At 39.9% G+C, this 27203-nt stretch overlaps 2 protein-coding genes across 2 annotated transcripts in view; both read right to left on the minus strand.

Moving 5' to 3' along the window:
- Window positions 1-2120: 2120 nt before the first annotated feature.
- Window positions 2121-3971, minus strand: LOC137277468 (C-type lectin domain-containing protein 162-like; the record flags this gene model as incomplete). Its single annotated transcript, XM_067809205.1, has 3 exons — window positions 2121-2362; window positions 2767-2981; window positions 3793-3971. Coding segments are annotated over 3 exons (636 nt in total), but the record flags the coding sequence as incomplete, so codon positions are not given.
- Window positions 3972-16447: 12476 nt separating this feature from the next.
- The window catches only part of LOC137284947 (3 beta-hydroxysteroid dehydrogenase type 7-like), a 29428-nt gene continuing 18672 nt past the window's right edge, over window positions 16448-27203 (minus strand). The window contains exons 3-5 of the mRNA XM_067817034.1: window positions 21543-21707; window positions 20115-20330; window positions 16448-19704 (exon numbers count right to left, since the gene is read on the minus strand). Of these exons, the coding sequence (XP_067673135.1) occupies window positions 19151-19704; window positions 20115-20330; window positions 21543-21707 (935 nt within the window). The 3' untranslated portion in view covers window positions 16448-19150. The remainder of the gene's footprint in view (window positions 19705-20114; window positions 20331-21542; window positions 21708-27203) is intronic.

The following is a 27203-nucleotide window of genomic DNA, read 5'->3' on the forward strand; positions in this document are numbered from 1 at the left end:
TACAAGACGTACTAACGGGATCGGGTGTTCAGGCTCGCTGAGTAAGGACATAGGTTTCAGTACGTAGAGCACACTTACAGATTATAGGTACGAAGATTGTCAAAGAGGACAGATACGAAGACTGGCAATACTGACGTAGGTTTGAGTACACAGATCACACTTACACAGACTGTAGGTACGAAGATTGTCAAAGACGACAGGTACGAAGACTGGCAATACTGACACAGGTTTCAGTACACAGACCAGACTTACACAGACTGTAGGTACAAAGATTGTCAAAGACGACAGGTACGAAGACTGGCAATACTGACACAGGTTTCAGTACACAGAGCAGACTTAAAAAGACGATACATATTTAAGATACATGTAGTAATGATGACTGGCCTTGAAGGTGCCATAAACCGTAAAGTGACCTGACCAGCTTGGCCGTCCGATGGGACCTCGTATTGTCATGATTATGTGTTGGCATAAAATGTGTAATTCATATCTTATTTCTTAGCATATACTCAAAGGATTAGAAATCTAGGAAACAGTCATAACGAATACAGTTCAATCAAAATATATTGACGAGTGATGTGATGAGTCATCACAATCTATCTGTGTCGAAACTCGCCATTTGTTCGGAAAAGAATTTTCAAAGATGTTGCTGCCTTATTAAATGAGCATGATTTGTTTTATTTCAGATGGTGACGCCTCCTATAACAACACCTGTGTGGTGATGACTTCAAAGGCGCATAACTTTAAGCGACTCACAAATGAAGACGTGCGCCCCTGCAAAAAAATTCCAGTTTAGACGCTCATGTTGAGGACATCACTTAGGAGAAAAGCATCATGTGGTGGCCAGTTTCTGAGTGTTATTGTGTATTTGAAGCACGTGAATACATTTGGAACCATAAACAAAAACGTAAACCAAAGGGTTTTACTGCCTGCACTCGTTTACATCGAGTATGGGTACAGCAGTGAAGTGTCATCAGCCGGCCGTATCATTTGGTTCCCATGGTAGCATCTAGAGTTGTTCATTTGTGACATCATTCTAACTTTACGTCACAATATGATTTGAATGACGTCACCAATGCTGATGACACAACAAAACAATACTTTGCGACGTTTCTACGAGTCGATACGCAGTCTTGCAGTTTCCGGGAATCTAATACCATTTGATCATGTTTTTCAACCAATCAGATTACAGAACACAGTGACTGTTGGTTTGCAATATTTAATAAACCTACAATGTTATTACACATGAATATTGTATTTGTTAGAATGGCACTTGCCTTGCCTCTGCGGATATCTGTCATGGGTTCGACTGTGGTACAGGATGCGTTCACATCTTTCCGAAATATGGTATGATATATACCATTAAAATGTAAGGGTTATTTGACTTGCAAGATTGGTGGAAATGATAAAGTCAAGAAGGAAACAGATGCTGAAGAGAAATTAAAGAAAAATGTAACAATTTATTCCATTCCTTCCAGTGCGTTCTCTCTCTCTCTCTCTCTCTCTCTCTCTCTCTCTCTCTCTCTCTCTCTCTCTTTAACGACACATAGTAAAAGAATAGTGAAGAATATCGTTTTTGTTAGATTCTTAGAAATCACGATCGACTGCTTATGTACCATAATTCTGCGACCCTAGTAAACAATCATTAACGTAGATTGTTGTTTGATAATTATATACTAGGAATAGTTAAATGACTGGTCGATTACAGTTTCTCTATCCACTTGAACTCAAGGTGTGCAATATGGGGCGCGTAAGTAGGTCACGGCGAGACTTTAGTATTTCCGGGCACAAACACTGTTTAGTCCTCTTCGAAAGGACTCATGGTTGTCTGCTGCCAGTGAAAAAAAAATCCTTGCAGGAATAACACAGTTCTAACCACCCCAGAATTAGCTAACTGTCGGTACTGTCAACAGCTGTGAGAACCAAGCATGGCTGTAGACTTGGCGATCAAGCAATTTGGAACCAGAACTGGTTCTTGAATATACGCTTGTCACCGGAAATCTAGTGCAGGAAGTAAGCTGGGCCCCGTCTCGAATATCGCAAGTTGGCGCGCGCGAAAGGAGCCGGAACCAGCTTAGTACCAGAAGAAGCGCCTCAAATCACATCTTACATCCCACTGCAAGTCACCAGTACACGGGTATCCAGGAGTCACGTGACGAGGTAGTCAGGCCAGCCTGGAATGTGCTGTAGTTGTACGTGCTGCAAGTGCTCATCCAAGCACTGACCTCTACAGTCACAAAGTAGCAGCCAGGGACGCGACGACAGCTGGCCACACAATGCATCTCATTTGCAACCGGAAATGACGCCATAGGGACACTTGCAGGTGCTTGATGGGACATTTCTGTAAAATACTCACTGTCCAAGTCTGCAAAAACGTAAAATGCAGTTCAGACATGGCTGAAATCAGACAATAATTGGTTATTACACCCTTAATAGTCGCCATAAGGAACTTGTCACAAGAAATAGATGAGTGAGATATGGGGAATTTCCCATGATTATTAGACACACACTGTTTCTAAACAGTCTTGAGCTCAATTGTTAGCGTTTTCTGTGGACAGTCAGAGAGCTTACTTGTCCCTTCACGGAAAAGCGACTAGGAGACTAACGGGATCGTGTGGTCAGGCTCGCTGACTTGGTTGACACATGATCGATGCTCAAGTTGTTGATCACTTACTTTTCTGGTCCAGACTCGATTATATTGATGATCATCGACCCTGATTACGACCATTTATAAAGTTAGTGTACTAATGCTGAATCGCACAAAATTACCTTTGCTGCAGATGAAGTTGTGAGTTCTTCCGCATTCTCGGGTGTACCATCGATAGCCGCCGTCGGTGTTGGTGGCAACGCACTGCTGGGTCGTTTCCATATTGTTTGGTTCGCCGTTGCCGGTGTTCCACCGTGACCATGTCAACACAGAGTTGTCTGCCCACCAGAATGTCCCGGATGTATACTTGAGGCCGATCCAGTACTCGACCCATGCTCTTGCAATTACAAGGACGGAAAAGATTTTCACAGCCTAATCACTTCGTTACACCAGCACATAAAGTGGAATTAACAGACACAGACATCTGTCACGTTTCCTGCAGACTTGATTCCGTCCTATTGCGCATTTTAGTACAATAACCAGTCTAAATTCTGACACCAACTGATTCAGCTGGATATATAGATATTAATCAGTATTATTTGACACATATAATCACGTGTATATTACACTCCTTCTAATCCATGTAAACACACCGTGCAGCATGTTGTGCCCTACAACGTGCTCTGACAAACAGAAATCTGGAAATGGTGGAAATATCAACACGGGCTCCTACCTTGATATCATATCAGTCATATTTTACGTTGCAAAAATACTCTTAATAACTGAAAAAAAAAAGACATAAAAGGTGTAACCAGTGAATCGGGTGAATTGTGAATACTTGTACAAGCTCTTCAAGTGAGTTTAGCTTTACGACGATTTTTAACATCGATCTCCACAACTAGGATACGATGACATGTGTCGCCTCTTTCGACAAACATGGGTTAGTTAAGATCAGTTCTAATCCCGATCTTCAAGGGTCACCAAAGAGCAGCCGCGTGAATTTTATATTAATGTCCATTTTTATTTTGTATGTTTGAAATCAAGAATTTCTAAAGGGCATCGCTAGGTTTTAGCATAACGGTCGTTTGAATATGACGCATTATACTGTTAAAAATCCCAAACAACAAAAGCAGCAATTTCTGTTCTTCATCGTTCTGTTCATATAAGATACAGAACAATGTCGGAGAGCACCGGTTGCTTTGACTTACTCAGCCGGTACAACTGCCCTCATCGACGTCAACGTCACTTCCGAATCCACAATTGCCAAGGTCATACCAAGGTCGTGACATCTTGCAACAGCAGTCACATGGTCGACCTCTTCTTTGACGCCAAGGAAAAATCGCGTAGCATCTGGAGAGAAAGGTGCGTGATTGAGGCAGTTGGCAAATTATGCTGCTAACATAATGAAGCGGGTTTCATGTTTCATGTTCCCACAATCCCTGCATCTATACAGTGTGAAGCACATTTCTGGTGTGATATTGCAGGACTATTGCTAAAAGCGCCGTAAAACCATACTCATTCAGTCGGTGTAAACTGGGACCCTTCTCGCCTATCGCGACATACGAGCTGGTTCAAGTGGCACGCTCAAAAGGAGCCGGGAACCAGCTTTTTCGGTGTTCCTTGTCGGGAAGGTTTGGGCACTAAACCTTAAAGTTAAGCTCAGGTTAGTCGTTACACAGCTATACTGAGTCAAACAAAGGTCGGGTTGGGTCAGCTAACCTTTAGGACTAACCAATTCGCATGTACCGTCTGAACCTTTAGCTTCAAAACTCAAACCATTCCGAATGCTATTTTCTGCACGATCTCTTTCGAGCGATGCACATCGAGGACGCAATGAATAAGTCCCGCCGAAAACTAAAAAGTAGTTCTGATTGTGAGATTGGTTAACTCTGACACGGTCCTCTCGTGTTTGACTGGACGGTCTATGACCACTGACCGTTTACCTAAGCAAACATATGTCATGATGAATAGATTACATGAAGCTGGCCAAATACCTTGGGCAGTGTATATAAAGGGTATTATGCAGGAAATCGGCAAATATTCATCTGACAATATAAACAAAGTACCTTAGACTGTGGTCAGCAAGGGTGGACTGAAAACATATCTCAAACGTGGAAACTTTAACCTGTTCAACTTTCAAATCAACCAGATAGCAAGTATAGTTAAGAAGACCTGTCAAGAAATGATGTCGCGATTCACCTGCGGCTGCCATATACTTCTGATCGAAAGTGGACGCCATACTGATACAGAAGACGCCCAAAGATTATATCCAGAATGCCAAAGATTACGTTTTAATTTCATGGAAAATGAATATCATGTGTTACCTGTATCGATAAATGTTACTACTCCAGTCCATCATGTTAAGTCTTCTGAAGGCAAATACACTATTCTCGCTTTTGAATTATAAGAATCACTCATGTAATTTCCATATTTAAACTCATTCATGTATGTTTGCATTTTTGTATTATTCTATGGATCTGTCGCCCGAAACTTTGAAAATAAAATTCTACTTATGTACGCGTATGTGCAGTTTTTAAGATACCATTGAGAGCGCACGTAAAATCTGCGAGTCATGTTCTTCACCGTTTAAAAGCAACGGCCAGTGTTACTGGCGAAAGTTGAAACCTTCATGCATACTAGGTCGACTGGACGGCTCCATGTGTCAGGTGGCTGCATTGCTCCAAATGTCTGTGCCTGAGTATTGGTATATTGGTTTGCTACTTCCTATGAATTATACACATTTATGTAATTTTATGCACACACGCAATTGTCACAACCTCAAGCTTTTGCAGGCAGTTGGCAAAAGTGGAGCGTGCAAAGTTGAGGCTCCCACCATCTCAACGAAACCTTTACATCCCACCTCTCGCAGCCCACCTTCTCCACTCCACACAGCATCTCAACGACACCTTCATACTCCACCTCCCCTAGCCCACCTTCTCCACTCCAACCACTATCTCAACGCCACCGGTACCTACACAACATACCTACACCAGCCCACTTTCTTTTCTCCATGAAACGTCTCAATATTATTTTGACAACGTAACTCATCCAACTCTATATTTCTGCTTAAGGCACTATATCATGCCACACTTCTCTGAAAGTCAACATTGCGTTTCTCTTATTAATATTACGAGGCAACTAACGGGATCGGGTGGTCAGACTCGCTGACTTGGTTGACACATATCATCGGTTCCCAATTGCGCAGATCGATCCTCATGTTGTTGATCACTGGATTGTCTGATCCAGACTCGATTATTTACAGATCGCCGCCATATAGCTGGAATATTGCAGAGTGCGGCGTAAAACTAAACTCACTCACTCACTCACTCACTTATTAATATTAACTATCGGCCGCCAGCGAAGCTTCCATATAACTTATTCCGAACCCCCTCCCCTTTCAAGTTTTCAGATTGCAATATAAAAGTTCGAATGAATTAATGCAACGTTGCGTTAACTCGACTCTTGCGCGATCTACCGATCAAACTTTATTTCGAGAGACCCCATCGAGATAACTTCCAATTCCTTCTACTCCTCAATGTCCCCAAACTGCCGTCTACGACACAGATTCTCTGACCTGAAACTGCTAATACCATATACAATCCTAAAAACTGAACCCTGTATTCTCGCAACTCTCTGCGTCCTGTCTCGTCCAGAACATGAGGACCAGAGAGGTAACAGAGGAATAACATGATGTGCTACTTACGGCTTGTGGCAAGGACGACACAAAGAAAGAACCACCTGGATGTTCCATGAAGTATCAGATTCATCATCAAGGTGTGGAGGACGTTCAGACGCATCTGTTGACAGACGAGGAACGTACACCTGAGACAATTCTCAGACGATAAACAGCCTTTCAGACACTAGACAGACGATGAAGGGTCCCAAAGACACTAGTCAGACGATGAAGGGTCAGTATACAGAAGTCAGACGATGAAGGGCCCAACAGACAGGTGATTTGATGAACAGTTTCAAGAACAGAAACCAGACGATGAAAGGCCCCTGCAGGCAGAAACCGGGAGATGAACCACCCAAAAGACACTAGTCAGACGATGAACAGATATCCACCTGACCGAATCACCAGGAATTCGAATAATGCTATGCCAGAGACGTCAGTTGCCATTGATGTGTCATAACAAAATACACAAACAGTTAGCTCACCTGATCTCGAGTTCTAAAAACAAACTTACCCTCGCGTGGTTCTGGAAACAGATCACTTTATGAATAACATACAACCTTTTCCCTCCGAAACCATTCTACTGAACTGATCCTTCTTCGACATGTTGATAATTAATTTTGTTTTTCACAATCCCATAGGAGCAGGAACGGGGAGGTTAAAGCGTTCTCTTGTCACGCTAACGACCTGGGTTCGATTCCCCGGATGGGTACAATATGTGAAACGTATATGTGGTGTACCTCGTTATATTACTGCTGAAGTCTTGCTGGAGGCGGCGTAAAACCCAACTGACTTTTTCACACACTGTATTTAAGCTGAATAAGGTGAGCTACAATCATCTGTCCATTCTCCAAGACCGACTCTTTACATCAATATTTTACCTGTTCGTGTGACAAGTTGAGGAGAGATTATCTTCAGGCACTGTTGAAAACAGATCGAAGAATTGCACTAGGGAGCGCATTGTTAGTAAAACATATTAACGTAGCAACCCCGGTCCTAATGTCGGTGTGTTGTTGTGACTTGTCTCAGTTGAGCATACGCTTTGAATTTTGTATCTCGTACAATCATTGGTGTTTTCAGTTTAGAAAATATCCTAGAGAATAGACTATTAACGCTGTCGCTTTTCTCGGGAGATTTTCAGTCCCGTTACTGTACTGTGATCATTAGCCTGAAAGTGCGTGTATGTGTGTTTGTTTGTTTGTTTGTTTGTTTGTGTCTGCAAGTCACATAACTGTAGCTACACTCTTGTCACGAATCTTGAAATATCGAATGGGAACAAGGATGGTTTGTTAAACCACATTTTATTTTCTAGACAAACACTATAACAAAATTCTGCAGAGTTGCTGTGTTTCCTATTACTGGTTTGAGTCATCCATGATTACTCTGTATGAGTAAGCTCGTGTGTACGTGTGATGATATCTGTATGAGTAAGCTCATGTATTCGTGTGATGATATCTGTATGAGTAAGCTCGTGTATACGTGTGATGATATCTCTATGAGTAAGCTCGTGTATCCGTGTGGTGATATATGTATGAGTAAGCTCTTGTGTACTTGTAATGATATCTGTATGAGTAAGCTCGTGTATACGTGTGATGATAACTGTGTAAGCTCGTGTGTGCGTATGGTGATATCTGTATGAGTAAGCTCGTGTATCCGTGTGATAATATCTCTATGAGTAAGCTCGTGTATCCGTGTGATGATATCTGTATGAGTAAGCTCGTGTATGCGTATGGTGATATCTGTATGAGTAAGCTCTCGTGTGCGTGTGATGATATCTGTGTGAGTAAGCTCGTGTATACGTGTGATGATATCTGTATGAGTAAGCTCGTGCGTGTGTGTGATGATATCTGTATGAGTAAGCTCGTGTATACGTGTGATGATATCTGTGTGAGTAAGCTCGTGTATGCGTATGGTGACATCTGTATGAGTAAGCTCGTGCGTGCGTGTGATGATATCTCTATGAGTAAGCTCGTGTATGCGTGTGATGATAACTGTGTAAGCTCTTGTGTTCGTGTGATGATATCAGTATGAGTAAGCTCATGTATCCGTGTGATGATATCTGTATGAGTAAGCTCGTGTATACGTGTGATGGTAACTGGGTATATATAAGCTCGTGTGTGTGTGATGATGTCTGTATGAGTAAGCTCGTGTATACGTGTGATGATATCTCTATGAGTAAGCTCGTGTATCCGTGTGGTGATATATGTATGAGTAAGCTCTTGTGTACTTGTAATGATATCTGTATGAGTAAGCTCGTGTATCCGTGTGATAATATCTCTATGAGTAAGCTCGTGTATCCGTGTGATAATATCTCTATGAGTAAGCTCGTGTATGCGTGTGATGATATCTGTATGAGTAAGCTCGTGTATGCGTATGGTGATATCTGTATGAGTAAGCTCTCGTGTGCGTGTGATGATATCTGTGTGAGTAAGCTCGTGTATACGTGTGATGATATCTGTATGAGTAAGCTCGTGTATACGTGTGATGATATCTGTATGAGTAAGCTCGTGTGTGCGTGTGATGATATCTGCATGAGTAAGCTCGTGTATACGTGTGGTGATATCTGTATGAGTAAGCTCGTGTGTGCGTGTGATGATATCTCTATGAGTAAGCTCGTGTATCCGTGTGATGATATCTCTATGAGTAAGCTCGTGTATCCGTGTGGTGATATATGTATGAGTAAGCTCTTGTGTACTTGTAATGATATCTGTATGAGTAAGCTTGTGTATACGTGTGATGATAACTGTGTAAGCTCGTGTGTGCGTATGGTGATATCTGTATGAGTAAGCTCGTGTATCCGTGTGATAATATCTCTATGAGTAAGCTCGTGTATCCGTGTGATGATATCTGTATGAGTAAGCTCGTGTATGCGTATGGTGATATCTGTATGAGTAAGCTCTCGTGTGCGTGTGATGATATCTGTGTGAGTAAGCTCGTGTATACGTGTGATGATATCTGTATGAGTAAGCTCGTGCGTGTGTGTGATGATATCTGTATGAGTAAGCTCGTGTATACGTGTGATGATATCTGTGTGAGTAAGCTCGTGTATGCGTATGGTGACATCTGTATGAGTAAGCTCGTGCGTGCGTGTGATGATATCTCTATGAGTAAGCTCGTGTATGCGTGTGATGATAACTGTGTAAGCTCTTGTGTTCGTGTGATGATATCAGTATGAGTAAGCTCATGTATGCGTGTGATGATATCTGTATGAGTAAGCTCGTGTATACGTGTGATGGTAACTGGGTATATATAAGCTCGTGTGTGTGTGATGATGTCTGTATGAGTAAGCTCGTGTATACGTGTGATGATATCTCTATGAGTAAGCTCGTGTATCCGTGTGGTGATATATGTATGAGTAAGCTCTTGTGTACTTGTAATGATATCTGTATGAGTAAGCTCGTGTATCCGTGTGATAATATCTCTATGAGTAAGCTCGTGTATCCGTGTGATAATATCTCTATGAGTAAGCTCGTGTATGCGTGTGATGATATCTGTATGAGTAAGCTCGTGTATGCGTATGGTGATATCTGTATGAGTAAGCTCTCGTGTGCGTGTGATGATATCTGTGTGAGTAAGCTCGTGTATACGTGTGATGATATCTGTATGAGTAAGCTCGTGTATACGTGTGATGATATCTGTATGAGTAAGCTCGTGTGTGCGTGTGATGATATCTGCATGAGTAAGCTCGTGTATACGTGTGGTGATATCTGTATGAGTAAGCTCGTGTGTGCGTGTGATGATATCTCTATGAGTAAGCTCGTGTATCCGTGTGATGATATCTCTATGAGTAAGCTCGTGTATCCGTGTGGTGATATATGTATGAGTAAGCTCTTGTGTACTTGTAATGATATCTGTATGAGTAAGCTTGTGTATACGTGTGATGATAACTGTGTAAGCTCGTGTGTGCGTATGGTGATATCTGTATGAGTAAGCTCGTGTATCCGTGTGATAATATCTCTATGAGTAAGCTCTCGTGTGCGTGTGATGTTATCTGTATGAGTAAGCTCGTGTATACGTGTGATGATATCTGTATGAGTAAGCTCGTGTGTGCGTGTACGTGAGCGTGGTGAACAAGGTCAGTTTTCTTCTAATTACGTATACGGTACAAACTGCTCACCCCATTATCGCGGCTGTTGTTAGTATCTGAGTCAGTGCACTAAACATAACATTATCGTATAGGGATTTTCAGTCAGAACGACTTTCCCCGCTCATTCTTGGATTTACTGTTCGTTATCTTTGAGTTGTATGCGTAACTGCTGTATTTATCGACAGAATAATCATTGTGCTGTCATAGAATAATCATCCATTGTATCCTGTTGACTGTGGAAATACATAACATGTCGTGGTCAGACTAAGTAACTACTGCTTGACAAGTATTAGATGAGCCACGACCTGACAAGTGACCCCAATTTGCATTCATGTGAAAGCCTCCCAGAACACTCCGTTTCAAACAAGAGGGAAAAAGGTTGTCGTCTAAATATTGAAAGGTTCAATTTCCTCTTGCGAATCGTGTCGTGATGGTGTTTTGCTGAACTAAATCCCTCTACAAGATACGTGTTAAACAATAGAGGTATTGATTTCACGCCACGATCAGCATGTATTGCATGTGATTAATCGCCAGTCTACCTCTAGCAACCAAGTGTATTCGTTCAGATTACTTGCTCCGCCTACTTGTCACAAACGCGATCACTGCGCTTGCTCATCTAATACTTGTCAAGCAGTATGTATAGTTAATGTCCTGTTCATCCTGTTGTTAGACAAAACAATACATGGTATCTAACTTTCATAGAATATACTCTTTTTGCACATTGTATTTGTGTTGGCCACAGACTTCTGTTAACCGTAGAAATCTGTTAACCGTGTTATTCATTTGAAACCAGCTGCATTTTAGAATGCGGCAGTCTCATCAACGATGTCACATGTTTCCACAGCAATTCCAGATCCGGATAAGAATTGGTCTCAACGACCCAGACGATTAACGGGATCTGGTTTGCTGATTTAGTTCACACAGGTCATCGTTTCCCAGTTGCTTAGATGTTGATGCTCATGATGTTGATCACTTGGTTGTCTGATCCATACTAGATTATTTACAGACCGCCGCCTAATAGATGGAATGCTGTTGGTCGTTATTTACCTTACCACAGCCACCGAGCTGCAGACCTAGATGCTGTCTACGCCGTGTCTATCTGCGTCTGTTAGTGGTGTTCCGACTAATTGAAATAATCGAAGATTGGTCAAGCAAACGACCAAGCAAATCGATCGCATATTCCCATAATAGAACACAAACGATATAGTCTTTGACGATGGAACATATCTTCAAAGTTGTCAAAGCCTGAAAACCTGTTTAATTCTTAGAAAACTCATTTCAATAACTGAACTCGACTGATTATTTCTTGAATACTCCAGTGTCAATCCCAGTCAGACAAGTTATGGAGTGTAATCCCTTTATCTCTATCCCGCAAAACAGCGCGTCTGGACCTTACCAGACAGTACAACGGTACTTGGTGTCTTGAGCTTTGACACCATATATCACCATATAAAACATCTTTAATACCGTCACGTGCTAGCGGGACTAGTTATCGTTGTCATCTGTGATATCAACCGGGGCCATTGTGAAGCTGTATAACACTGAACATTATTACCTACCAGGGCGAACATATCGGGGTTCACATTTTTCATACGATGCCCTAGGGCAAAATATCACTTTGTCATGGTAACGTGACGTCATGAACAATACCCGCGGCGACGGCGGGTAGCCAGCCCAGGTTTGAAAGAAGATTTGGGTTTATTTTCCACAATTTAACCACTTCGGTAATAAATAGAATATCATATTCGTGTTCATAACATACTCGTGCCTAAATATCGGTATATCCCTCGCTCTCGCTCTGGAAATACCAACATTTGGGCTCTTGACGTAAACAGTATGACATGGACACTCACGTAATATCCTCTATATGATTAAAACGAGAACGCTTAAATTTTGTGTTCGCGTCACTTCCTGTACACGTTAGTGGAAATGTGTGTAACGCAATACCGTTATACCGTTGGCTTGGCCAATAAACCTTAAATAAACAACGGGTTGACTATTGTTATATTTATTATTTATTCACTTTTATGTTTTATGTTTTTTAGTTTGTCTAGCGGTGACCGCTTATTTACCTTTGATGCGATTAACACAAATTTGTAAACTATAATTGAGATGATCATGTAAACACAGTGTTCAAAGACTCGGTTGGGAATTGATTACCTTTATCGATATTTGTCACATGTACGTATACTCTTAGATGTATAGCCGTTCTATTATCGTTTTCTACATCGAATGCGACACGTATACGACACGTATTTCTGCATCAAATAAAACACGTTTTATTTGGTTAAATCAGTCCGAATTAGACAGAATGCACTGTACACTCTTTGCGCTCTGCTCAGACTTTGCTATTTGAAATGTTACTTTTACCAATTTCTATATCTTCAGTAAAAGAAAATGCACTTATTCTAACATGCAATACCGCCTTGGTGTTTCGCCTATCCCCCATCTGAATTAACTACACATGGAGGTGTTAATATGCAATACCGCCTTGGTGGTTCGCCTATCTCCCGTCTGAATTAACTACACATGGAGGTGTTAATAACTGATAATCTTTCAACAAAAACAAAAATAGTGTCAGAAATGGTCAGAAAGCAAAGCAAAACATAAATTCCCTAAGATCATTGTGACTTCATCAGTCTCAAGTCCACCCATGGACCTTTTTATCAAAATCTAACTGAGAATGATACTTACAACAATTGTCTATACCTATGTATTATCTACCATTAGAGATCAACAAGCCTATGCACGTTAACGTAACCAACGATGTTTTGCTCGTCTTGTACATGAACTTGATAAAAGGTCATCAACAGACTCTACTATTGAAAAACAATTGAGATTGTGGACACTTATTGGTCACAAGATGTAAACCCATCTTTTGGGGATGTCTTTGCAAAATCTTCTGTAATAATTTTGCCAAAACACATTTTATGAAACAATTATTTCACGATTTTCTTTACACATTTGCCGAATAAGACGACATCTTCTACAATGTTACATTCAATGGTGCCTGCTGTGTTAAGTCGTGTTCATTGATATGTGTCCATCTTCACATTTATTTTATTTTATTGATTTATTTTTTACATAAATCAATTGTACATACATGTTTTAACATGCACACGTAAGGTCTAACTAACGTAAATTGTAGATTTAGGTAACCATCTCGATAAAAGTGATTATAGATCTATACCCTCTCCGGTATAATTTGGTTGATCTCCGGCCACATGAATACATGCAAACACCAAGTTACGGGTACAGCAACGTGCAGTCAGCTTGGAGAAAATTCTGTAGCTATGTGTCCCAATCCACCCAACTGTGAATGGGACCCTCGTAAGGATGAGAAAGCCTAAAAAACTCCGTGTGCCTAGTAGCTGCAAGAGTTGTATGATCCCCAGGGAGTTGAGATTGATATTATGATGTGTCGTTGAGACTGACATCAAGTGAGGGAAAAACTACCAGCGCCTTGAGCTTGCATTACTTGCCGTGGATATGTGCGCTATATGAATATGTTATGCTTCTCTCGTGAGTTATACGTCTACCGGCTAGGGTAACACGGTTGCAAAGAGGCGTACATCAGACCTTATTGACCGACGGAGAAGCATACAACGTATTTTCTTACCGTCATATTAAATGAACAAAATATAATTTTATGTTATGTTTATGTTGAAGATCTCCACCTGCTGTATGACATATAAACAAAATGGCGTCTGCCTCCCGACTGGATTTTTGAAATCAGTGAAACATAGTCTGACAAATTTATAACTTCGATAAAAATTGTATTTAAGTTGGATGTGCAAACAAGTCAGTATATGAAATATCTTAGATAAAGCAGTGAACGTCGGTGAAATAAGTGTCTCCCTAGCGAACTTAAAAACAGCTAATCGAATAGTTTTCGAACTCTGGGCACTGTATTCGTCATACTATGACGTCATCCGATTTTACGTGGTACAGCTTCTCGGCTGAGAGTTTGGCGGTTACCATGACAGCGGGTAATATGTTTTCCAGTTGTCATCCTCCTGGGACAGGTGAGGAATTGTCGTCTTGGAGCCAGGTGAATAGTTTGTGCAGCCGCACAATAGTTTCTGAAGTAACGGCAACAAATCTATATAATCAATGGTATCATTATGACTTGGTCCTCCTTTGTAACAATGGCTGCTTCGGTATCTCCGAGGTCCCGGAACAGACGCAATACATTGGCGTTGGCAGTGAGTTATTTGTTTCACAAGACTGCCTAAGTGTTGTTTTGACAGTACAATACAATCGAAACAGCAAAAATCATTCGTTGTTTGCTACTCGATACATTCTTGCGAAAAGACGGTAGTTATTAGTGGTGTCTCCTGCTCATTTATTATCTACAATGCATTGAAAAACGTTTTTAAACCATCTAAATGGACAAATAAGGCATTAAGACGGTGATAAACGTGTGCTAGTGCACAGGTAACGCTTATCACAGCTACAGGTAAACAGTCTGTATGTGGAATCAGAGTCAATTATTGTACAGAAATAGCTCAGATTTTCGAGCTGTCGCCACCTACCCATCAATTACCTGAAATCAAAATCAAAGATGGGGGGAAAAAGAACTGATCGATTTTTATGATGTCTCGAACACCTTGGAAAGGGTTCCAGAGAGAGGTTGGGTGCACAAGGAGAGTACAAACAGTTACACAACAACTGGAGACGTAATTGCCTGTAATCATCTAAGGGACTTTTCAGTGGAACACTGACAGCTGGTGTCCCCTAAAAGTACGTTGTCTGAACATTATAATGGAGTTTTCTCCTTTCTGGATATTGACAACTATCAAAATTAAATAACCAGACAACAAACAACTGTTCTTTCAAAACGTCTCTGTTTGGAACGTCATTGAATTCAACGGAAACGAGTTATTGACGGACCCGTACAGCGATCAGTATCTAACAGCACACATGAAACAGCTCATGCTTTGAAAGCAGAGAATAAAACTGGTATCACACCGTTTCTGTTTGTAACTTAAAACGATAGAAAAATAGAAGCATTTACTAGTTAATGCTATTGCTATGTAAAAAGTGGCACTGATACAATCAGTCAGCAATGTTTGTTTCATATGTGATATGCTTTTTAAAATTTATTTTCACCATAAATGATGAGAACAGGGGTTTCATGTTCAAATGAAACTCTTACGCCCCACAAGAGAAGTGCATTCAATAAATACCCATGAGGATACGGTTTAGAATTGGTATTCTGTATCCCATGCTTGACGCCAGTGGACGAACGGGATCTGGTGGTCAGAATTGATGATTTGGTTGACGCATATGTCATTGTCGATGCTCATGATGTTGATCATTAGATTATTTAGAGACCGACAACATAGCATATTTATTGCTTAGTGCGGCATTAAACAACAAACTTCTGCACATAACAAATTCTAAACTGCTACGTGTCTTATTTCTACTTCAAAATAATAATGATATGAGGCTTTGTTTAATTAATATCAGTTCTGTTTCTTTATGTAATTGCACACTATATATGGAGAAGGAGGCTTCGTCATGCAGTTGTACAGTGTGTATGCATATAGAGAGGGCTTCGTCACCTGAGTGAGTTTAGTGACAGTATGGGGACCACTGTCCCATTATACATGTGCCAGATACAGAGTATCAATGGAGTATGTGTCTACATAGAGGGGTTGTCATGTAATTGTATCGTCTATATGTGTGTAGAGGGGTTGTCATGTTATTGCATAGTCTTTATGTCTATAGAGGCGTCCGTCATGAGATTATGTAGTCTATATGTCTACAGAGGGGTTGTCATGGATTGTGTATAGTCGATATGTCTATAGAAGGGTTGGGATGGGATTGTATGGTCTATATGTCTGTAGAGGGGTTCGTCATGGGATTGTATAGTCCATATGTGTATAGAGGGGTTGTCATGGGATTGTGCAGTAAATACGCCTATGGAGAGGTGAGAAGTGTCACGTAACTTTGTAGTGTATATGTCTATATAGATGTGTTTGTCAGTGGTCGTCACTAAGCTTTAAGCTCTAACTACTGACAGCAGAATAGGAGTATACGTCCAACTGCCTCTAAAGGTCAGAACTGTAGAGTAACATCACCATACAAAAACATTATATGAAGTTAATTCAATAGCTTTTATTTGCCAAACAAGTAATGTTATGTTGAGTATCTTCATTTCTTTATAAATGATTTGCATTGTAAAGATGCATTCTGTTGACCTAAAGTAGGTCCAAAACGTGGTGAGTGTTGGTGAAACTGAAACACTGACAAAGGTTTGAATAAAATACCGACAAATATACTTACATTGTGCATTGTTGACAGCGACTAATAGCATAACTATACACAGATAGACACAGACACAGACACAGACACAGACATAGACACAGTTGCATTGGTAGCTTGCATTTGTTACTGAGTATAAATACAACAAATAAAAACACTGCATTGCATATTGCATTGATAGAATACATACGGATTTTCATATAGTATAAATTATTTGCATTGAACCTCACAATTTACCATTGACAAAAATGGTTTCATAATACGCATTTAATGTTCCATGGAATTCTTAAACGTGTATTGTCCAAGCATTTCTAAAATGTTGCAATTAATGTCACACTGACAAGACACAGATGATCTGTATGCAAAAACATACATAACATTTAAGGTAAATCGAGCTCAAACATACTTGTACATGTAAAACTTGCACTGACATGTTGCAATAATAAAATACAGTAATCAGTTAGAGTAATAAATATTGCATTGAAGTTTGCCACTAAACAGAGGGCGTAATAACGTAATTGCATAATCTATCGTATGCTCGCAAAGAACTGCTTGCATTTTGCCTTAAAACGAAAATTTATGTTTTTTTAAAAAAATCATCGTGGATTTGCAGGAATAAGCATTTACAGCTTAACAAGAAGATTGTGTTGTTGGAAATGTCTTGCATATAGGTGTGAATATAAGTGTGCATACAAACCTCGCATTGTACACAATTACGTTCAATAGTTAAAGTGAAAGCTTCTGTTGACAAGATTGCCTGATAACAGGCTTATATCGAACACCTACAATAATAAAGGATTGCTTGGAATATTACGCTGATAGAGACGCATGGCTCTGCATACTTAACTGACTAACTAAAGACTGACATGAAAAAGTGCACCGGTGATATGCCTTGCGTACTGGAATTAACATGTATACAAATATAATCTTGCATTGACATGTTGCATCGATAAATTAAATTCAATATTTTCAATGTTAAACGGTTCGTTAAAACTTTACATTGAACAAAATGTTAGAAAATATCACAAAAAATTAGTCTTCACAATACGAGATGAACATTTATAAAAATATAAATCAAAACTCTATGTTGCATTGATAGAGCATATGAAGATCATTGAGACTGCGTCAATGTGTTGCATTGATATAGTTTATGAAGATCATTGAGTATATGTCAACTCGTTGCATTGATAGAGCCTAGGAAGATCATTGACACTGTGTGAACACCTTGCATTGATATACTGTATGAAGATTGACACTGTGTGAACACCTTGCATTGATATATTATATGAAGATTGACACTGTGTGAACACCTTGCATTGATATAGTGTGTGAAGACTGACACTGTGTGAACACCTTGCATTGATATACTATGTGAAGACTGACACTGTGTGAACACCTTGCATTGATATACTATGTGAAGACTGACACTGTGTGAACACCTTGCATTGATATAGTGTGTGAAGACTGACACTGTGTGAACACCTTGCATTGATATATTATGTGAAGACTGACACTGTGTGAACACCTTGCATTGATATATTATATGAAGACTGACACTGTGTGAACACCTTGCATTGATATAGTGTGTGAAGACTGACACTGTGTGAACACCTTGCATTGATATATTATGTGAAGACTGACACTGTGTGAACACCTTGCATTGATATATCATGTGAAGAGTGCCACTGTGTGAACACCTTGCATTGATATATTATGTGAAGACTGACACTGTGTGAACACCTTGCATTGATATACTGTATGAAGATTGACACTGTGTGAACACCTTGCATTGATATATTATATGAAGATTGACACTGTGTGAACACCTTGCATTGATATAGTGTGTGAAGACTGACACTGTGTGAACACCTTGCATTGATATACTATGTGAAGACTGACACTGTGTGAACACCTTGCATTGATATACTATGTGAAGACTGACACTGTGTGAACACCTTGCATTGATATATTATGTGAAGACTGACACTGTGTGAACACCTTGCATTGATATAGTGTGTGAAGACTGACACTGTGTGAACACCTTGCATTGATATAGTGTGTGAAGACTGACACTGTCAATACGCTGCATTGACACACTTTATGAAGATCACTGACACTGTGTCAACACATTGCACATATAGTTTATGAAGCTCATTGACACTATGTAAACTCGTTGCACTGACAGAACGTGAGAAGATCACTGACATGGTGTCAATACGTTGCATTGATAGACTGTATGAAGATCACTGACTCTGTGTCAACTCTTTGCATTGATAGAGCGCGGGAACATCATTGACACGGTGTCAAAACATTGTATGGATAAAAGTTTATGAAGATCATTGGCACTGTGTCAATACGTTGCATTGATAGCCTGTATAAAGGTCACTAACACTGTGTCAGTACTTTGCCTTGATTGGGTGTTTGATATCATTGACAAGTGTTTCTATATTAAATGCCAGACTGACAAACTTCTAGATAAATGTAGGATGTTTACACCAACATTGCACTGACGACTCCACAATGACGACATACGTGCCTAAATTGTAACATCCCTATAATACGCACGTGCATTGCGAAGACTCTCCTCCACCGAAAACAGTGGCCTGTAGTTGAGCAGAGTGCGCGCCTTGACGCTGTTCAGTTTGATGGTGGTGTTGGCGAAACGGAGAACACTGGAGGTGATCCCAATGTCGATCTTGATCAATGGAGACAGGAGAACCACCAAACACTCCGCCAGGTACAGCACGATAAACATCAACCAGAAGGGAAATCTGAATGGGGATAGCCGCATGCCCTTCTCTTTCAAAAAGGGGTTAAAAAGGCTGTAGAAATCGTCAGCAGGGGTGTCGTCTGTGATGAAGTAAGCTTCCCCTGCAGCGGCAGGGTTGGTACGTACTGCCTTTTCTGCGCAAATGAAGGCCCAGGCGTTGTTGCCAACGTAGGCGTGCTGATGGAGTGCTTTGCCGTCACCTGTCTGGATGAGGATGCCCCCAGTCTTTTTCACCACCTTCAAGAGCTGCGTGATGTAGTGCCGGTCGAGTTCGCCATAGAAGACGTAGGGGCGTAGGGCGGCCGTCTTGAGTACCCCACCTACATAGGTGTATAGATGCATTTAAAGAAAGCACACAAATCGGAAGATGAGTCCATAAAGGTTAACCATAACCGAAACACAAACACATTTCATGCTTCTTCCCAGAGGGTGTTTTACCGGTACCGTTCTGATACATTGGTAACCTGATTGAAAACTCTGTTCCAACTATAACAGTTAGAAGCCATGTTTGTTCAAGGAAAGTAACGATTAGTGTGTGAGAGAGAATGAGTTTGCTTTACACCACTTTCAGCAATATCCCAGCTACGTCACAACAGGGGACATAAGGAATGGGCCTCACACATTGTACCAAAGGGGGGATTCGAAACCGGTGTGACGAGCGAACGCTTTAACCGCTGGGCTACTTCATCGTCCCAGAAATGACCAGGTGCGATCTTATATGGCACTGTACCTGTGTCTAGCTGGCTGTCGTTGTTCTGCAGTACCATACTCTCTGCCTTGAGCTTGGTCTTGGCATACCCCTCGTGGTAATATGTCTTAGGGGTCTTCATGTTGTCCTCGGTGCCATCAAAGATGGCGTCGTACCCCAGCACAACCTCAACAGAGCTGCAATAGATGAGGCAGTCCACGCCCTCCTTGATGCAGGCATCTATCACCTGGTGAGTCCCTGTAGAAAATAGATATGTTACATAGTGTTACTGCACACCACAGATATGTCACACACTGTTACTGTACACCACAGATATGTCACACAGTGTTACTTCACTCCATAGACATGTGATACAGTGTTACTGTACACCATAGATATGTGACACGGTCTTACTTCACACCTTAGTTACTGTGGACCATAGGTATGTCACAAAAGGTTACTATACAGTAGACCATGGATATGTCACAAAAGGTTACTATACAGTAGACCATGGATATGTCACATAGTGTTACTGTAGATCACAGATATGTCACATAGTGCTACTGTACACGATAGATATGTCACACAATGTTACTGTAAAGCATAGATTTGTCACACAGTGTTACTGTACAGTACACCATAGATATGTCACATGGTGTTACTGTATATCACAGATATGTCACACAGTGTTACTGCACACCACAGACATGTGACACAGTGTTACTGTACATGAGAGATATGTCACACAGTGTTATTGTACACTATAGATATGTGACACAGTGTTACTGTACAGTACACCGTAGACATGTCACACAGTGTTACTGTACACCATAGATATGTGACACAGTCTTACTGCACACCATAGATACGTGACACAGTGTTACACTATGCCAAAGATATGTCACACAGTGTAACTGTACACCATAGGTATGTCACACAATGTTATTTTACACCGTAGATATGTGACACAGTCTTCCTGCACACCATAGATATGTCACACAGTGTTACTCTATGCCATAGATATGTCACACAGTGTTACTGTACACCATAGATATGTGACACAGTCTTACTGCACACCATAGATATGTCACACAGTGTTATTGTACACCACAGATGTGTCACACAGTGTTGCTGTACACTATAGATATGTCACACTGTGTTACTGTACACCATAGATGTGTGAGACAGTGTTACTGTACCTGTACACATAGATATGTCACACAGTGGCACTGTACACCACAGATATGTCACGCAGTGTTACTGTACAAAATAGATATGTCACAGTGTTACTGCACACTATAGATATGTCACGCAGTGTTACTGTACACCATAGATATGACACACAATGCTACTGTTCCCCACTGCAGTTCACACTTTTTCCCTTCACCGTTGGTATATCACACATTGTATGTTATCTGAACATGCTATGAAGACATGTTTTTGTTACAGCCCTAGTTTCTAGTGTCTCACCTGTGACGTTGATTCGCTCCATGGATTGGTTGTCGGGGAAACTGCCTACGCTGACGAGACTGGCCAGATGGAAGACTGACTTAGCTCCCCTGAATGCTCGACGAAGGGTGTCTGTGTCGGTGACGTCACCGCACGTGGAAATCACGGGCTTTGTCTCTTTATGACCTGCAAATGGCACATAACTAACCACAAACATCATACTTACAACACCTGGCGCGTAGATTGCCATTTCGTTTTCGTGCAAGGTCGGTAGGTTACATAACTTTATATTCAGATAGTACTGAGCTTGTCCAACTTCCACAGCAACAATCATATGTAAACCCAGACTTTTTCACAATAATAGCTACGCCCCTGGACACCAAGAAATCCCAATAACAACCCACCGTGATCACATAGCCAGATCCGGCTATGGTCAACAACTCAAACCGGTTTCAGGAACACTTAGAAAGTTTACTGAGACATCATGCCACAATATTTGGACGCTGAACCTCATTAACACATCATCTAGTTAAAATGTGAATATTCCACGATAAAGAATATGTAAAGGTTGTTAAACACACAATGGTCGAAACTAAAGAGGAATGCTCTGATAGAACTTCAAATGACTCCAGAATGGATGACGAACATGTTTACGACTGTTACTTCGTAGAAACACTGCTGATGAAGATCAGAGGTGGAAGAATTCTACGAAAACCTACACTTTTCCTCACAAGAGACTGATTATGCCAGTTTAAAAGTCTTTGATGAACTCTAACAATACCAAAATATTTACATGACATATTAGAACAAGACGTAGAGCTAAATGAAATCTCTCAAGCTGTCAGATCTATTAAAGACAAGACCCTATGGATAGCCGCTTTCTTCTGGCATGACCTGAAACAGTGGATCTTTAGGTACATCAAGCAAGCATTTGCGAATAATCAATTAACTTTAACTATGGGGCGTAATTACCTGTAACCCTAAACAAGGAAAAGTTAAGAAATACTTGGCTCCCCATCTCACTACTGAACTCTATTTACAAAAATGAAAAGTTCATGTATTGCGAAAAAAAATCTGAAGGAAAGAGTCGACCAACTAATACATAAAAATTAAACAGGTTTTATACCCGGAAGATGTATTACTGAAAACATAACATTACTGTATGATGTTCTTTTTGAGTCAAAACTTCCTTTAAGGACAAAGGATCGTCTCGTTTTAATATGTTAGATTGTGAAAAAGCATTCAATACAGTATATTAAAACTTTGTGACTTTAGTCCTGAAAAATTTGGCTTCGGTCCATACATACTGAAATGGTTATATATTTTGACCCAAAATCCCTCTTCGTGTGTTATCCAAACTGGACATTTATCTAATCCCTTGCCAAATTTAAGAGGATGCAGGCAGAGGGATCACATCTCCCCATATCTCTTCTTGTTTGTACCTGAAAGTTTAGGCATATTGATTAGAAATAATGTAGATGTTAAAGGGATTATTCTAACACGTCACAATTTAATTCTTGACTCACAAAAGCCCAGAAGCTCTCCGCACTGTGGCCATTCTGGTTTAAACATAAGTTATTCACTTGGAAATGGGTTGGTAAACAGGCCTGTCTGGGTTATATTAATGCTTGTCCAGAATACATGCTTTGTACACATTTGTACGAGGAAATTTTACATGATATTACTATACATTGAGAAAATACTGTATTAGATGAGTCAGAATGTTGCCTACGATAAACAAATCAGTCATCAAAATAAGACCAGATTGCATTTGTATGATAAGCTTTAAATTACATTGAAACTAAACGTAGTAGCTTTACTCATATTTGTTCGTATTTGTTTCGTGGCCAGTTAATGCACGGAAGTTCTTACCTACTAAAACTTTTAAGATCAAATCGTTTTGATGCAATGATGAACTGATGAACTGAGTGTAGAATATCCATATTTAAGTGATATGAATCTGAATGATTGTTTTTCATCACGTCCCGCAGTGTGAAAGCTTTCTTATAGAAATATGATTCATGTCGTATACTGTTATGTTTTAGAACACGTGAAGAAATAATGGAAAGCATCCTCAGAGGCATGTTAACAGAAACAAGAAGCACTATCAGAAATGAAACGGTTGTATTTGTCACTGTTTAAGTCACTGCCGCCTAAGGCGACTGTGTATTATTTGACAGAATCGACTACCATAGTCTAGATCAAACTTATTATCAGTATTTGCGTAGGGTGTGATTTGATTTTTAAACTGTCCAACAGAAGAAGCACTAGTCGCATTTGTAGGTAGATTATTCCACAGTCTGATTGGATCGGGTAGAAACGGATTTGTAGATCTGCATCTGATAGTTTGGTCATTTTCATTATTTCTAAGATTATAATTATCAATGTCAGATACAATCCCAGGAACAAGACCACAAAGATAATCAGGAACTATGAGGTATACCATTTTATGAAACAATGTTAATTTGGATCTTTCTCTTCTTTTCGCTAAGGAGGTTTGATTTGTCTCGGTGTATAGCTTATCGTGGCCCTTGCCTCTGACCGCGTCGCATATTGTGTGTATGGCATCAAGGTGAAGGTGTTCTAGTGACAAAGATTGCTCATTTCTAAGTTTTTTCTAAAAGGTAATATCTAAGTGCTTATGAGTCTGAACTTCTTTTATGACCGTACCATTCATGGTGAGGGGAGGTTTTACGGAATGTTCACTTTTACGTGAGATTTGGATGGTTTCAGTTTGGATAAAACTTAACTTGCCAGGTTTCTACCCATTGGGATACAATGTATTGATCTGAGTTTAGAGTAAACGCACTTGTATATGGATCGTCAATTATCACGTAGAGTGACGTGTCATCTACGAAGACACGTATATTACTTTCGATTTCATCAACTGTGTCATTAATGTATACTAAGAATAGAAGAGGCCCGAGAACTGATCCTAGTGGAACTCCGGCTATTACCGGTTTGGATTCTGATTTTACTAAATATTATGTACTCTGCTTTCGATATTGTACATAACTTTCAAACCATTTCAATAATGTTCCGCCTTTTCCACAGGATCAGTAGTGTACAAATATTGGTCTAGAATAATTTTTCAATCCTTTAGTCTTAAATATGTATTGATGCAGGGGCGTCTTCTCGTGAGGTACAAATGTCTCAAAACATTTGAGTAAATACACAAGGTTTATACTTGTAGGATATTTATGTTTGTAAGTGATGGCTAAATTTGTGTACATTCGCCAACGTATGAAGGAACCATGTAAGTTCATCTTTGGTGATCTACCTTCAGTTCCAGGCGGTCTATGGCCTGTTCCCCTTTTGTATGACCTGTTTGTATTTAGTGTAGTGTCCGAAAAGTGCCATTTTATTGACATTAAATGCTACGTTTAAATCTCGCCGATATTCTTTTACTGTCCCTTACTGATAGGTTTTATAATATACATCTATTCGTTATCGATGCTTAACTGGGTCCAGTAATAGTACGGCTGAAATACTGCCGACATGACGGAATATATGAACACACTCTCACATGGTTAGACGACTGCTCACAACCCCATACTCCGGGCATGCATATACGCACTGCGCATGCGTTTTGAGTGCAGCGCAGCACAGCTTTATAGACTGAATTGGCATTTTTGATGATTTGTTTCGGTAATTGCATACCGAAAGGTATCAGAATCTGCAAAGTTGTGTTTTACGTTGCATTTGACCTTTTATAAGATAATGCTTTATTATCCCGAAGGAAATTTGTTTTGCACGGTTAAAATTGAAAACACATACAATACAAGAGAAACACATACGTAGGGACACAAACACCCATTCATATGTCAAGTAGTACTAGAACAGCTAGCAACAACGCCCTGTATATGAGGTAAAGATAAATATGAATGTATAATAGCAAAGGTAAGAATCAGAGCTATATACAGGCGACATTAAAAAGAAAATTTTACTGATGAGCATTAACACTAAACGTATTTATATAACAGTTTGAAACTAGTGATCAAGTATTGTAAAGTGATTAACAAACATTAAAATAATTCATATAAAACACTGCTTGCTGGGATGAAAGAATTTCGAGCCCTGTTTGTTCTGAATATCGGCGTACGCAGTCGACGGTCAGAAGGAAGAAGTTGAAATTCCGGCGACACTACATGAATGCTGTCATTTATAACTTTTCGTGCTTTCTTTCCAATTTGCTGCTTGTAAATAGTGCCGTATCTTGCATTTCAAGTCCAGAAATTTTGCTTGCTGTGTTAACAATTTTGGAAAGTTTACATCGATTTGAACAGACAGACCCCCATACCAGCAATGTACATTGAAAACTAAAATACTTTGAATAAAAGACTTATAGAACAATGAAAATATGGTTGTGTCAATCTTAAAATAACGAAGACGACGTGCAAAGTATAGCCCTTTTCTTGGATATGTAATCAGTATTGTTGTTCCAGGTGAGCTTAAAATCTATCACTGTGCCAAGAAACTTATATTCCTCAACTCTATCTATGATTTCGTTATCAATGGCAATTGGCAGTAAATCAATAATAATAATCTCTTTTGTTTTCTTAACATTTAAGTTAAGGAAGTTGACGTTACACCAATCAAGAAATTTTGTGATTTCGGAGCGATAGTCATTCTCCCAGTGCCTTATAAATCCAGCGAGTGCGGCGTCATCTGCAAACTTTACAGTTAAACATTGTGAAAAGCTACTGATACAGTCATTTGTATATAAAATAAATAAAACCAGGGAAAGGACACAACCTTGCGGGGCACCAGTGGAAACGAATGTTGTTGTTGAATGGGTGTCAGTAACAGTTACAGACTGGGGTCTTTTTACAAGGAAAGATTCTATCCATTTTATAACACATGGGTTGACTGACATATTTGCATTAAAATATGAGGCTGGGTGCTATTAAAAGCTGAAGAAAAGTCTGCAAACAGAATTCGTACACAGGAATGGGAAAGTTCTAGATGTTTGTAAATATTGTTTAATAAAGTGGTGGTAGTGTCCTCGACACCTCGCTCAGCCCTGCAGGCAAACTGAAGAGGGTCGAGAAGATGCTCTGTTTCTTGCAAGAGCAAACGCTTTACAATTCTTTCCAAACATTTCATAGGTATAGGCATCAAAGCAACTGGATGGAAGTCCTTATCGACGGTGGGCGTGGGGATTTTAGGTACTGGGATAATATTTGAGGTTTTCCAGATGCTCGGGATAGAATGGTTGTTGATAGAAATTTGAAAAATTGTTTTAAAAATGTGGGATACTTGTTCACGGCATTCTTTTAAAACTTTACCCACAAACCGGACCAGTTGCTTTGTGAGTATTTATTTTAGAAAATGAATTGAGGATATCAAAGGGAGATAACGCAATCATACGGTCATCGGATAACATATTTCGAACATTTTACAGTTTATATCAATACCGCACTCGAAACCATATAATACAAAAACATAAATAAATGAAACATGTGTCGTCATCGATATGAACTATTATATGAATAACCTATATATGTATACATATTGTTGCATCAAATACAACCATCATCTAGGTAAACATAAAAAGAGAGTTACGGTAATTAGTTTTCTGTAAAAGAAATGATGTCTTCATAATAAAATCGTGGACGGATTCAACTATTTTCTGGTTACGGTTTGTTGTATCTCACTAACTCTTTGTAGAAACAGTGAACA

This window comes from Haliotis asinina, chromosome 1 (assembly GCF_037392515.1).
Source record: "Haliotis asinina isolate JCU_RB_2024 chromosome 1, JCU_Hal_asi_v2, whole genome shotgun sequence".
In the NCBI taxonomy this organism is placed as follows: Eukaryota; Metazoa; Mollusca; class Gastropoda; order Lepetellida; family Haliotidae; genus Haliotis; species Haliotis asinina.